Here is a 12705-nt window from a genome sequence, read left to right as displayed (position 1 = left end):
CCTAAAGCTACAAACAACAAAATTACCTGAGAATGTTCCAGGTGCACATGCCACTTCCTGTTGAGTTCCCTGAGGACAGTAATGTCCCTTGCTACACGGCTGTGGGTTGGGTACTGATGAATTGCCATTACAGAAGTATCCCTCGTTACAGTCACCCGTCGGGGAAGGAAGACTGTAGCTGGCACAGTACTGACCAAGTGGGCACGGCATTGGGTGGTCACTGCCCTCTGGACAATAGTAGCCTGATGGATGGCAGTTAAAAACGGGATTGCATTTGCATTAATTTTTTTTTCTGATTTTAAAAAATGGTACAGCTTCTAACGATACGTTTGGACAAATTATAAAAGTCTGTCACTAGCATGAAATTTAAAACCTATGAGAACTGTGGACTGGTCCCATACTTGGGGTTACCACAGAACTGATGATGATGATGATGATGATGATGGTGATGATGATGACGATGATGATGATATTGTTGTTGTTGTTGTTGTTGATGATGATATTATTGTTGTTGTTGTTGATGGTGGTGATGATGATGATGTTGTTGTTGTTGTTGTTGATGATGATGATGATGATGATGATGATGATGATGATGGTAGAAATAAAACTGACTGGGTAGTGCTTTAGAATATGAAGTCACTGAATGTTTGTTAGAGTAGCATAGATGCTATGACCCCTAATGAAGTAAAGTTTGTAATTTCTATATACAGTACATTAAGTGAGTAGAAAAGTGCCCAAAGACAATAGACCAAACGCATTCGACAAATTTAAGCTAATTTCAAGTACCCCTTTCCAACGAGTGTACAGGGAGACCACGTCATTCATTGTGGAAGAGGAGAAAGAAGAGCAGAGGGAGGAGGGGATGGAAGAGGAGGAGAAAGGAGAGGGTTGAGGTGAGAGGAGAATGATGAGGAAGAGAAGGAGGAGGATGAGTAGGACGAAGAGAAGGAGAAGTAGAAGAGGGCTAAAATCTATCTAAGATGAACGATTCAAAACCACCAGAATTTTATTTTGCCTCAAATCTCATGACATACCAGGTTGGCATACGTCCCCTGTGTAATTGAGTGAGTAAGCAGGACAGGTTGTGTTGAGACTGTCCACTCCAGTCACGTTATTAATAACAGAGGGCTTGTTTGTGAAGGCACCACCGCTGCAGTACCAACCAGCAGCACAGTTACCTGTGGGTTCTGCAAGACCCGGGCCAGCACAGTACTCTCCACCTGTCATTAGAGGAGAATCGTATAGATGATTTAATTTAATTTTCATCAAGACAAATAATTGTTTTTAAAAACCCAACTACAACAAAAACAACAATGATAACAACAACAACAACTAAAGCAATAATGACAACAAAAGCAACCAGAACAGCAACATTGAAAAAACAACATAAACAACACCACCGCCAACAAAAACCAACCCCAACCATCTCTTCCTTTAGGAAAAAGTAACACTCTTACTTAATTAATTGTTCATTTAATTAATTGTTCATTTAATCAAAACCAACATAAAAGAACAAATACTTCAGAAAATTTTATCATAACAATCTAATCATAATCAAAACAAAAATCAATTCAAATATTAATCATTGAGAGTCATCATCATCATCATCATCATCATTATTATTATTACTATTATTATTATTATTATTATTATTAATATTATTATTATTATTATCATTATTATTATTATTATTATTATTATTATTATTATTATTATTATTATTATTATTATTATTATTATTATTGTTACTATTATTATCATCATCACCACATCAATATTATTATTACTATTATTATAATTATATTTATAATTATAATAACAATAATAATAATAATTATTATTATTATTAATATTAAATACTTTGAAAATTTGATGGTTCTTTTTGGTTTTCTACTTACCTGGGCAAGGGAGACAATCATACATATCATCTGTCTGGGTCTGGTTGTTGTAAGTTCCAGATGGGCAGTCAAACTGATGGGCGAATTCTGTGCCTGACGGGCAATAAGCTCCTGCAAATAGACGTTCATAGTCATTAGTAATTCTTAACGGTTCACAATCATTATTCTATAAATAAATAGGAACCAAATAGACACATGGACGTGGTCTTTAACTTGTGATCTTCTTCTTCTTCTTCAAGTACTAAGTCTGTGCCAGACATCGGGGATCATGGTACGCCATTCATCTCTCTGATCAGATAACCTCAGAAAACTAATATTACTCTTCTCTTTCTTATTCAAATATGTTTTTCTTGGTCTACCTTTACTCTTTTTACCTTCTATCTTTCCTGTGAGAGCAAGATATTCAATACATTTATGTCGATTTAGGTGCTCTTTTTCTTATTGTACGAATAAATAACCTTTTAGTTTCAGCTTGCTCTAATACTTCTTCATTAGTTTTCTTCTCTGTCGATGAGATTCTTAACATCCTTCTAAGAAACCACTTGTGATAGTGTAAGTATTATAAAAAAATCTAAACCATATAATACCATGTTGAGAGGATACATCAAAATCTTTGATTAAAACATTTCTTTGCCAGCAATCATTCAATAAATAATGTCATAAGTGAATTTCAAATATGGCACATTTGCATTTGGGGGGAGATGACTAAGTGGATAAAGCATTGCAATTCTATCTGGCGACCCCGTTTCAAGCCTCCACTGTTGGCAACTTTTTTGGGGTTTTTTTTCTCGAGCAAGAAACTGAGTCAGCCCCTATCACACTTTTATGGAGTTGCATTGTGGCTGATGCCAAGCTTATCTAAGTCTTTTTTAGAGATAGCTCCCAAAAAATCCTTAAGAATTAACATATTATATTATATCATATCATATTATCTATAAATGGATTAAATAAAGAAAAAAAAACCCAGCTAAATGTTAGCAGTTGATATATGGATACCATATCATATTATCTATAAATGGATTAAATAAAGAAAAAAAAACCCAGCTAAATGTTAGCAGTTGATATATGGATACAATACTAAAACCAATAATTCTATTTTACCTTTAGGACAAGGCGTGTCAATGTGAGTAGTCGAATTTGCCAGGCAATAGTATCCTGGCTCACATGTCTTACAAGTTGCCTGATTGGTCAGATCATTATACTGGCCTGCTGGACAGCCGATAGGATCAGCGGTACCCTCAGGACAATAGTGGCCGATGGGACAGTCACCTTAAAAATACAAAACATCAAACAAAATCAGAGAAACCAAAATGAGCTACTGATTGGAGGAATTAAGATTCAGTAGTCACTTTCATGTATTTTTGATGTTTTTGTGGAATTTCCATCACTTTTCTGGATTATTTATTTATTTATTATTATTTTCTCTTTTTTTTTTTGGGGGGGGGGGGGGGGGGGGGGGGGGAGGGTAGAAAGTATTGTATATTTCTAAAAATGTTTTGACGGTCCAATTATATTTTCATGTTTATATATTAATTTCAATTTTTTTTTCATTCACATTTTAGACCATGCCCTTACCTCCAAGTCCAGAATGAGCTCCATTAGGAGTCTTAGTATCCACTCCACTGCTACAGAAATATCCTGGATCACATGATCCACTCACATTGTAGAGTCCAGCAGTTCCGCAATACTTTCCTCCATCACACTGAGTACATTCTGATTCTAATGCCAACATTTCAACTGGTCCGTAAGTGCCGGCTGGGCACAATGACATGTTGAATCCAGTGTTTCCTTCACAATATCGACCTACGGGGCATGGGTCAGCTCTGTCTTTGTTCACACAATAATATCTTGGTGGACATGGGTCACAGACGCTGGCTTGAGTGTGATTCATGTATGTTCCTGAACAATAAAGTCAAGATAAAAAAATTACAAACATTGGTTGAAGCAGAATATTTATATATATAACTTGGTAGAGAAATTGGTGCATGTTTAAAGACTATTTGCTGGTCTTTGATCAAGAGATTCCATATAATTCGAGGGCTTCACATTGGGGGAAAATTGTTGCCTTGAAAAAAAAAAATAACAGAGAACAGTTTTTAGTGTCTCTGTCTCTCTCTCTCTCTCTCTCTCTCTCTCTCTCTCTCTCTCTCTCTCTCTCTCTCTCTCTCTCTCTCTCTTCTCTCTCTATCTCACTTTCCATGGATACTCACTTTTACAGCTTTACGTTCCCTTTTAGTGCCACTGCTTGATGACTTAAATTAACATTGTGAAGCCCATCAAGTTTGGCATAAAAAACCCTTCTTCAGCCAACAACCCCCCCCCCCCCCCCCAAAAGAAAAATGAAAGCATAAATGGCACCGTCAATCTTCTCTGTTAGTAATGTATTTATATTTTTATTGGGGTCTTTTCCCGGATATCTGAAGAGGGGTTTTGAGCCTAAAACGTTCCGTGCTTTGTATTTTGTTCTTCATGAAGCTGCTATATTCATTTTTGTTTAATACTTTTTACAGTCCACAGCTTCTAGCAGCTTAATATCACTTCATCCATCATATAGGGAAATTTAACTGTATATTTATCCATTCATTCCTTTATCTAAAAAGCAAGTAACACATACCATCATCACATGGCACAGGGTCCTGAGACCCTTCAGGGCAATAGAATCCGGCAGGACACAAGTCACCCATGACTGCATCTGTGGGAGTGCTGGTGTTGGAAGATCCAAGACAGTAGTAGCCAGGGTCACAATCACCTGCAGGTTGAAATAGACAAATTATGAATAGTATAATATCTGTGTTGAGTAAACAGAAGTTTATCTAACTCATATGTTAATCCAGATTGAAGTTTCATGATTTAGCTGTACGAGAAAAAGCGTTGTTCGTTATTAATATAAATTGGACATAAAACTTTATGCAAATATATAGCGCAATATTCACTAAACACACCCAGAGTGCTTTACAAGGGATCACTAGCCAATAGCAACATTTAACACGAAGGACGAGAGGTGAGATTACACTTTTTTTTCAAACAGAGACAATGCTGTGAAGGACAAGGTACTCATTTTACACCTGAATATGGTGAGAGAATTTGAGTAAAGACTCTTTTCCAAGGACTGAACCATGTGCTGCTCAGGGCCGGACTCAAACCCAGGACCTTCTGATCCAAAGGCGAGTGTCATACCACAAGACCACATAGCTGCTCAATACTGATGATGGTGATTGCAATTTTTGTCTATTTATTTATGGTCTGAATATATTATCATCCTAATCATGCATTTAAACATTTACAAACTTTCAACACACAAATGCAAGGAGAGAAAATAGGTTTCACGAAAGCAATTGCCACTAAATTTATTATTCCACTAGCTTAAATGAATTCAAAAGTTTACACATTTTCAACACAGGAGAGCAATCCTTACCAGTATAATTTGAGAGCCCAAGAGACGGGCAGTACTTTCCACCTGGACAATTCAAGCAGGTAAGGTCAGAACCCCTTCCAGTATCCGGCTGGTAAGTACCTGCTGGGCAGGGGAAGGGAGTGCCCGTGCCCTCTGGACAGTAATGGCCGCTGGGACAGTAATCGCCGAAGGTCTCACTGACAGGGCTAGCAGTATTTGACCCAAGAGTACAGAAATGTCCTGGAGTACAGTTGCCAGCTGGTTCTGTCAGGCCTGTATAAGAAGATTTCCATAAATTGATAAATAAATTTAATCTTTTCTTATCTTAGCTCTTAAAAAAATGTCAAATATAAAATTTGAATAAAACTTTGCTGTCGTCATTTTTAGCCAGTTATTATGAAAACAGAGGGTTGACTTGGATAGACTTGGGTTAAGAAACTATCTATAGAGATTCATGAACAGTAAATAATAATTTTGATAAAAAAAGCTTGATAGATATGAGGAGATTAACCAAAATAATTAAACAGATTGATATGTATGGATTATATGTTAAGTTAATCCATATCAGATTTACTAAAGGTCATCATCTTTTAATACACACTTGCTTTGTCATTTAATTTCACTCCTTTTCTGCCATTCTTTCTATCAAATTTTAATTTCACTCCTTTCCTGTCACTCTTTCTATCAAATTTTCATTTCACTCCTTTTCTGCCATTCTTTCTATCAAATTTTAATTTCACTCCTTTCCTGTCACTCTTTCTATCAAATTTTCATTTCACTCCTTTTCTGCCACTCTTTCTATCAAATTCTAATTTCACTCCTTTTCTGCCACTCTTTATATCAAATTCTAATTTCACTCCTTTTCTGCCACTCTTTCTATCAAATAATAAAATATTTAATTAAAGCACACTTTAAAACATAAATCCATTAAAAGGTGTTATTTTTTCTGACTTTGTTCTTACCATCAATATCGCAGTACATTCCTGGAGAACACTGCTGGCATTCTGTGACATTTTCTAGTCCCAGACCATTACTGAAAGTTGTGGCAGGACATTTGGTTCCCTGATCTGATCCCTTTGGACAGTAATAGCCAGGTTGACATTCATAGCCAGTGACACCATCAGTGGGTCTTGAGGAATTGGCTCCACTTACGCAAACATATCCGGCATCACACTGGTCTACAGGCTCCGTTAGTCCTGATGGGGTAAAGCAAGCATAGAACACATTAAGATGAAACAAAGAAAACATAAATCATTCTAATTACTAAAATGATTTGGCAAATATCTATCAAATCATTCATCCTAGAAAAAGGATGTCAGACATTGAACATGTTGCATATCTGTATACTTAAATTTCACCTGATTACAAGCACCAAGTTTCAATTTTAAAAAAATCAAAAATATAACAATAAGCATTTTTTATTTTAAAAAACATATCATGTGATTAAGAATCTGTTGATTGTAAACTTTCTTCATTCGTTTATTGCTGTAATGGGAAAGAATGTCAGAAAGAATGCGCAATATCCAATACCAATTGATGGTCAATACAATATATGTAGTGTCATCATAATTTAAATCTAAAGAAAGCCAGTTTTCATATTGTCTCGTTTACACTATATGAGAACATAATAGTAATAGCATTTATTGCACATATAATAATATAATGATTAATCAAACATACCAGTGGTGTCACAGAAGAAGCCACCAGTGCACATGAGGCATTCGCTTGATGTCTGAAGCTGAGTGTTGTTGCTGAATTTCCCTGAAGGACATGGATGACTGGTTTTAGCTCCAGTATTTTGAGGACAGTAATATCCTGCTGGACAATCAGCTGGAATGGTCACTCCTTCGTCAGGGTTCCCTGACAAACTGGACACTTCAACTGGGTCACAGTAACTGAAAAAATAGTAATTTTTGTCAATTGTTACATGTTTTGACCAAAGTCACCAGATGGTTCTTGCAAAAAATGCAAGAAAGTTGAATGCATTTTGTCCTAATTTGTCTATAAATTGTACACATGCCTTGGGAGAATAATTTTTTGAAAATATATTTATGCAAAAGTAATTGTTTGATGATTTTTTTAAAGCATTTCTTTTTCTTTTTTTTTTTGAGATTTGGCATTATTACAAAATATCAAAATGGCGACCCTGGCGACCATCACAAGTCTAATTTTTCATTTGAATAAAAATATATTGCAGGAAAAACATATAATGTGTTATGAGCATAAGAACACAAACTCTACCTTCCAGGAGGGCAGTCTTTACAGACACTTTGTCCTTCTTGGTCCTGGTAGAATCCTGCAAGACACACAAGAGGTATAGCACTTCCCTTTTCACAATAATGACCCACAGTGCAATTGAATTCAGCAGGGCTTGAACTCTGTTGACCGGCTGGGCAGTAAAAGCCTGCGTCACATTGACCAGTGTAGTTGGTATTTCCTGTACCAGCACAGTAGTATCCTGGTGTGCAGGCATTGCAATCTGTCAGGTTAATGTTGCCAGGTGTATTGCTGAAGGTACCGGCTGGGCATGGGGTCGGTGTGGGTGATCCCTTCTCACAGTAATGACCTGCCGGGCATTCTGTGGTTGGTGGGTCAGGTCGAATGTCACCGCCCGGACAATAGAACCTAAAGGGTAATAATCAATAACATTTTTATTATCTTGGACAACAGAACCTAAAGGGTAATAATCAATAAAATTTTGATTATATTTTTCTTTTTTTTTTTATGAGCTGATCGATTTAGGCAATGATAACAAATTTTCCATTAAAATACTTAACATTTTTATATTAAAAGAAGTAAATGGTTTGGTATAAACGAGCAAATATTTATTTACTTGTAGATAAAGAAAAATTGAAATATATGCTTCTTGCTCAGAACAGACCATGAAATACGGGAATATTATTTTTTTATGTTTGTCTTAATTAATTGTCTTGATTTACTCTTTGGTCTTTAGGACAGAGAACAAGAGTTTTATGTACACAGATGAAGAAGAAGGTAATAAAGAGAAAATGTATAATACAACTTAAGGATGTGTTTCTTCGCTTGAGACACTTTTAGGTCATATCAACATCAGAAAAGATAAAAATTGTGGTTTTTTATTATAATGTTGAAAATGGTGATTATGATAATGATGATGATGATGATGATGATGATGATGATGATGATGATGATAATAATAATAATAATTATAATAATAATAATAATAATAATAATAATAATAATAATAATAAAAGTAATAATAATAATGACAATGAAGAATAAAAGACAATGGGACATCATTCAAAAGTCATTTCCTCACCCAGCATCACAAAATCCTTCAGGCAATTCTAATCCAGCTGCACTACAGTATTGGCCTGCTATACAGTCCAAAGGATAATACGTTCCCAGTGGACAATAGGTGCCTGGCCAGCACTGGCCTCCTGTATAGTTGGCAAGTGGACAGGAACAAGACGAAATGTTGGCAGTTGAGTTGTCACCGAATGTTGGCTTACTCATGTAGGATCCTCCTGTACAATACCAACCAGCAGAACAATTTCCTGAGGGATCTGAGAGACCATCCGCTGAAGATAGATAAACATTTCAATAGACCATTAGCCATAATATCTTTGAAGGTTTATAATATAATACAACCCTAAGCGATGAAATCTGATGATATTGATCAAAATCTTGAATACTGCTTTAATTATTTTTCAACTTTTAATTATAATAACAATAACCACAACTTTAAAGATGCACCACAGACAACTATGAGGGGACAATAATTTTTCTTTTGGATAAATGCATCATTGACAGTGATGTTCACTTAATTCAAAGAGGGGGAGGAGAAGAAGAAGAAGAAGAAGAAGAAGAAGAAGAAGAAGAAGAAGAAGAAGAAGAAGAAGAAGAAGAAGAAGAAGAAGAAGAAGAAGAAGAAGAAGAAGAAGAAAGGGAAATGAAATGACATTCTGAATCTCATATCAATCACAGTTGTTCTCAACAAACAAGCAAACATACAAACTAAAATCATGATAAAACCAGCTCTTACTTTCACAATACTCTCCAGCAGGGCAAGGAAGACAATCGCCATCATCTTGACTGCCATTCACAGGGTTGTAAGTCCCCTTGAGACAGGGGTATTGGTATGGATTGGTTGTTCCGAGAGGACAATAATACCCCGCAGGACACACTTGACTGGAAAACTCTGTAGAGTTCTCTACACAGAAATAACCTGCTGGACAATCAGTGCAAACAGACTGTTGGGGACTGTCGCTGAAAGATGGAAAATTGTATAAGTTTATATATTATTTCATTTTTGAGATTTGTTTGCTTATATATATATATATATATATATATATATATATATATATATATATATATATATATATATATATATATATATATATATATATATATATATATATATATATATATAAATATTTCAATTATAATTATGATCAACTTCTACAATATTGTTTTATAACCACGCTCTCATCAGGAAGTGAAAGTGAAAGTAGAGTGTTGTGTTTAACATGCTATTCCGGCTTCGCGATTATGGTGGTTTGTAATTACATAAAAGGTGTTTGTTTCTGTGTCTGCATGAAGATATTTGTTCGTTTCTTCTGTTGAGTGTTGCCATGTTTGGTTTTGTGATGATGAAGAATAAACATTGGACTATACAGAGACGATGGGCTCGCATTGTTCAATATATATATGACAAAATCAAATTGCCAACGACATACTAACGGTTGGTAGAGCACTCGCTTCACACACAATGTGACCAGGATTGATCCTGGGTGAGGTCAAGATATATTTCTATCCACCCAGCAGTGACTGAGTAGCTGGGTCTGTAAGATCTAGTGGAAAGTATTTGCAATAGACTAGCATCCTATCTAAAGGATAGTGAGCAATTGCTATTGTCAGTTTCAAGCTACAGAAACGAGTATAAAATCAAACTCCATGATAATGATTGTAAAACTCAATCCAACTGGGTTAGTCAATTAATATGAAAAAGGTGAAGGATGAAGAACTTAAAAAAAAAACAAAAACATAAACAATATTTGATTAAATTCCTTAACCCTCTCCTTACCACCCATAGAAAAATCGTCACATTTGTTACGATGCAACAGACAATTTTCTCATTCTGATTTCTCTTGTACATCACAAAATTTAAAGAAATGCTTTGATTACAGCTATAAATACTAAACACTGTGTTGTAGAGCTCACGTGTTACTTTTTGTCGTTTGAGTAAGAAAAGTCTACTTGTGTTGGGTGGGAGTGAATTCTGAAAATAGCTGGTAAGGAGAGAGTTAAACCTTTTTTTTTTTAAATGAGGAAAAATCAAAAGTAGCTCTAATTGTTATGTACCTGTATTTTCCAGCAGGGCAAGGTAGAGGATTAGTAGTTCCAGTGGGGCAGTAGTAACCAATCGGGCAAATGCCACCAACTCCTGTGTGATTGCCTGAAGGAGTGGCTGTATTAACACCTATTGAGAATGAAATAAAAACATTTGTTTGTCATTGCATAAGTACACCTACTGGCTACTGGTGAGTTTTCAGTCGATACGATCATTGTTGGCTGTATAATTCAATGACGGAAATGACAAAAAAACATGGAACGTTCATAAAGCTAAAGTCAAAAAAAAAAAAGCTATCAATAATTCCTAAAAATAATTTGACAGATGACATCGAAGTGGTGTAGGTGTTTGAAGTCTTAAACTCACAAAGAGATCAAAATTAAACTCAAAGGGTCAAGTCAATACACATTCTGCTCATCCTATCAGAGATGGCCATTAATTTTGGATGTCTCCTTGATGTAAAGCCACGTTCTCTTTGTACGAAAATGATGCTACAAGTCTTGCCTTATATCTAAATTCCAACTGTCTCATCTTCATGTGATGATAATTTTTTTTAATTATAACACCCCTTTTGTATTCTCTAATAGGAATAAACGAGTCAAGCTAAAAATGCATTCATGACCGTTTGTGACATAATTGTGTTATTGGCTTAAACAATTTAAATCGAAGGTCAACAAAAGCAGTCATTTATCGCAAAATTAATGACTTCTGACCTTCATCTTTTAAAATGATTTTTCTGTACTCTGCACGAAAGAGAGTTGTATTGAATTAATGACTTCTGACCTTCACCTTTTAAAATAAATTTCCATGCTCAGCACAGAATGAACATGTGTGGAGTAGGGTCACCATAATTTTTTATGTCACTTAAATAATAAAGACAAAAGGGATAATACGCAACAATGTGATTTTAACTTGTTTTGTTGATACTTTAAAACTAAAACCTACTTTTATTCTTGACTTACTTGAAAATTATATTTACTTTTCTCATATTTTAATATTTACTGACTTTAACGATGATTTTATGGGGAATTGTACATTTTGAGTGTTAAAATATAGTTTTTTACCAATTATTTAATATTACGTAACCTCTGTCCGAAAATCCAATTAAAGTCAAAAACTGTTTATTCATTCTCAACCATTAAAAACTAACAAAATACAAGAGCATTTATACTGGGTAATATCCGCTAAACGAGCTCAATGTGCTTGTCCCCAGCAAACATCAGCCTTAACAGATAAGACGAGACAAGACGCCTGTTACGCAATATTGTGATTTTTTCCGGACAGAGACAACGCTGTTAACAGCCAGGTACTCATTTTTCACCTGAGTATGGTGAGAGAAAGTGAATAAAGAGCCTTTTCCAAGGACTCAGCTATGGGCTGTTACATTTAGTAAAAAACCTCTATTTACTGTTATATAAATGATTACTTTCATGATTACCTGATGTGCAGTAGAAACCAGCAGTACAATCGCCTGAGGTTGTACTGAGCTGTGGAGTCTGGCAATGTTTGCCTCCATCACACTGTGTGCACTGTGACTCCATTGCCATGCCGTATAGAGGATTGAAGGTTCCTGCAGGGCATGGTTGGAGGTCTGCACCGGTCTTGTAAGGGCAGAAGTAACCAGGCGGGCAAAGATCAGCTCTGTCGCGGTTGACACAGTAATGACCTGTAGACAAAAATTTATAAAAATGATTCATTGTTAGCAACAAATGAGTGTGACGGGCAATTCCACAGTACTCAAGTTTAATATGATGGAAACAAACTCAAGTGGTAAAGGAGATTTGTAAAAATCTGATTCAAAATAATTAACTGGGATATCAAAAGAAGTGATTTTAGTTTTCAGAACTGCTATACATCAAAATATTCATTAATTTTGAACAATGTATGTGTTATTCTAAAAAATACTTGATCAACACATTAAAAAAAATAACAACCCCCCCCAAAAAAAAAAACAAAAAAAAAAACAAAAAAAAAAAACCCAAAAAACCCAAAAGAACTCCCCAGAAAACAAACAAAAAGAAAAACAAACAAAAAAAAAAAAATTTTTTTTAAAACACACATAAAACCAACAAGAAACAAAA

At 35.2% G+C, this 12705-nt stretch overlaps 1 protein-coding gene across 3 annotated transcripts in view; it reads right to left on the bottom strand.

Annotated features, from left to right (window-relative positions):
• The window catches only part of LOC144964930 (uncharacterized), a 163990-nt gene that overhangs the window by 66489 nt on the left and 84796 nt on the right, over nt 1-12705 (bottom strand). For all 3 annotated transcript variants that reach the window (XM_078899728.1, XM_078899726.1, XM_078899727.1), the window contains 14 exons: nt 12063-12290; nt 10636-10753; nt 9317-9540; nt 8591-8852; nt 7534-7917; nt 6973-7187; nt 6255-6488; nt 5314-5565; nt 4513-4647; nt 3474-3797; nt 3000-3167; nt 1899-2009; nt 1035-1220; nt 27-242 (listed from right to left, as the gene is read on the bottom strand). In XM_078899728.1, the coding sequence (XP_078755854.1) occupies nt 27-242; nt 1035-1220; nt 1899-2009; nt 3000-3167; nt 3474-3797; nt 4513-4647; nt 5314-5565; nt 6255-6488; nt 6973-7187; nt 7534-7917; nt 8591-8852; nt 9317-9540; nt 10636-10753; nt 12063-12290 (3057 nt within the window). The remainder of the gene's footprint in view (nt 1-26; nt 243-1034; nt 1221-1898; nt 2010-2999; nt 3168-3473; nt 3798-4512; nt 4648-5313; nt 5566-6254; nt 6489-6972; nt 7188-7533; nt 7918-8590; nt 8853-9316; nt 9541-10635; nt 10754-12062; nt 12291-12705) is intronic.

This window comes from Berghia stephanieae, chromosome 2, assembly GCF_034508935.2.
Source record: "Berghia stephanieae isolate SIO BIC M18660-M18661 chromosome 2, UCSD_Bste_1.3, whole genome shotgun sequence".
Classification (NCBI taxonomy): Eukaryota; Metazoa; Mollusca; class Gastropoda; order Nudibranchia; family Aeolidiidae; genus Berghia; species Berghia stephanieae.
The sequence above is the reverse complement of the archived record's forward strand: the minus strand, read 5'-3'. Positions and strand labels throughout refer to the sequence as shown.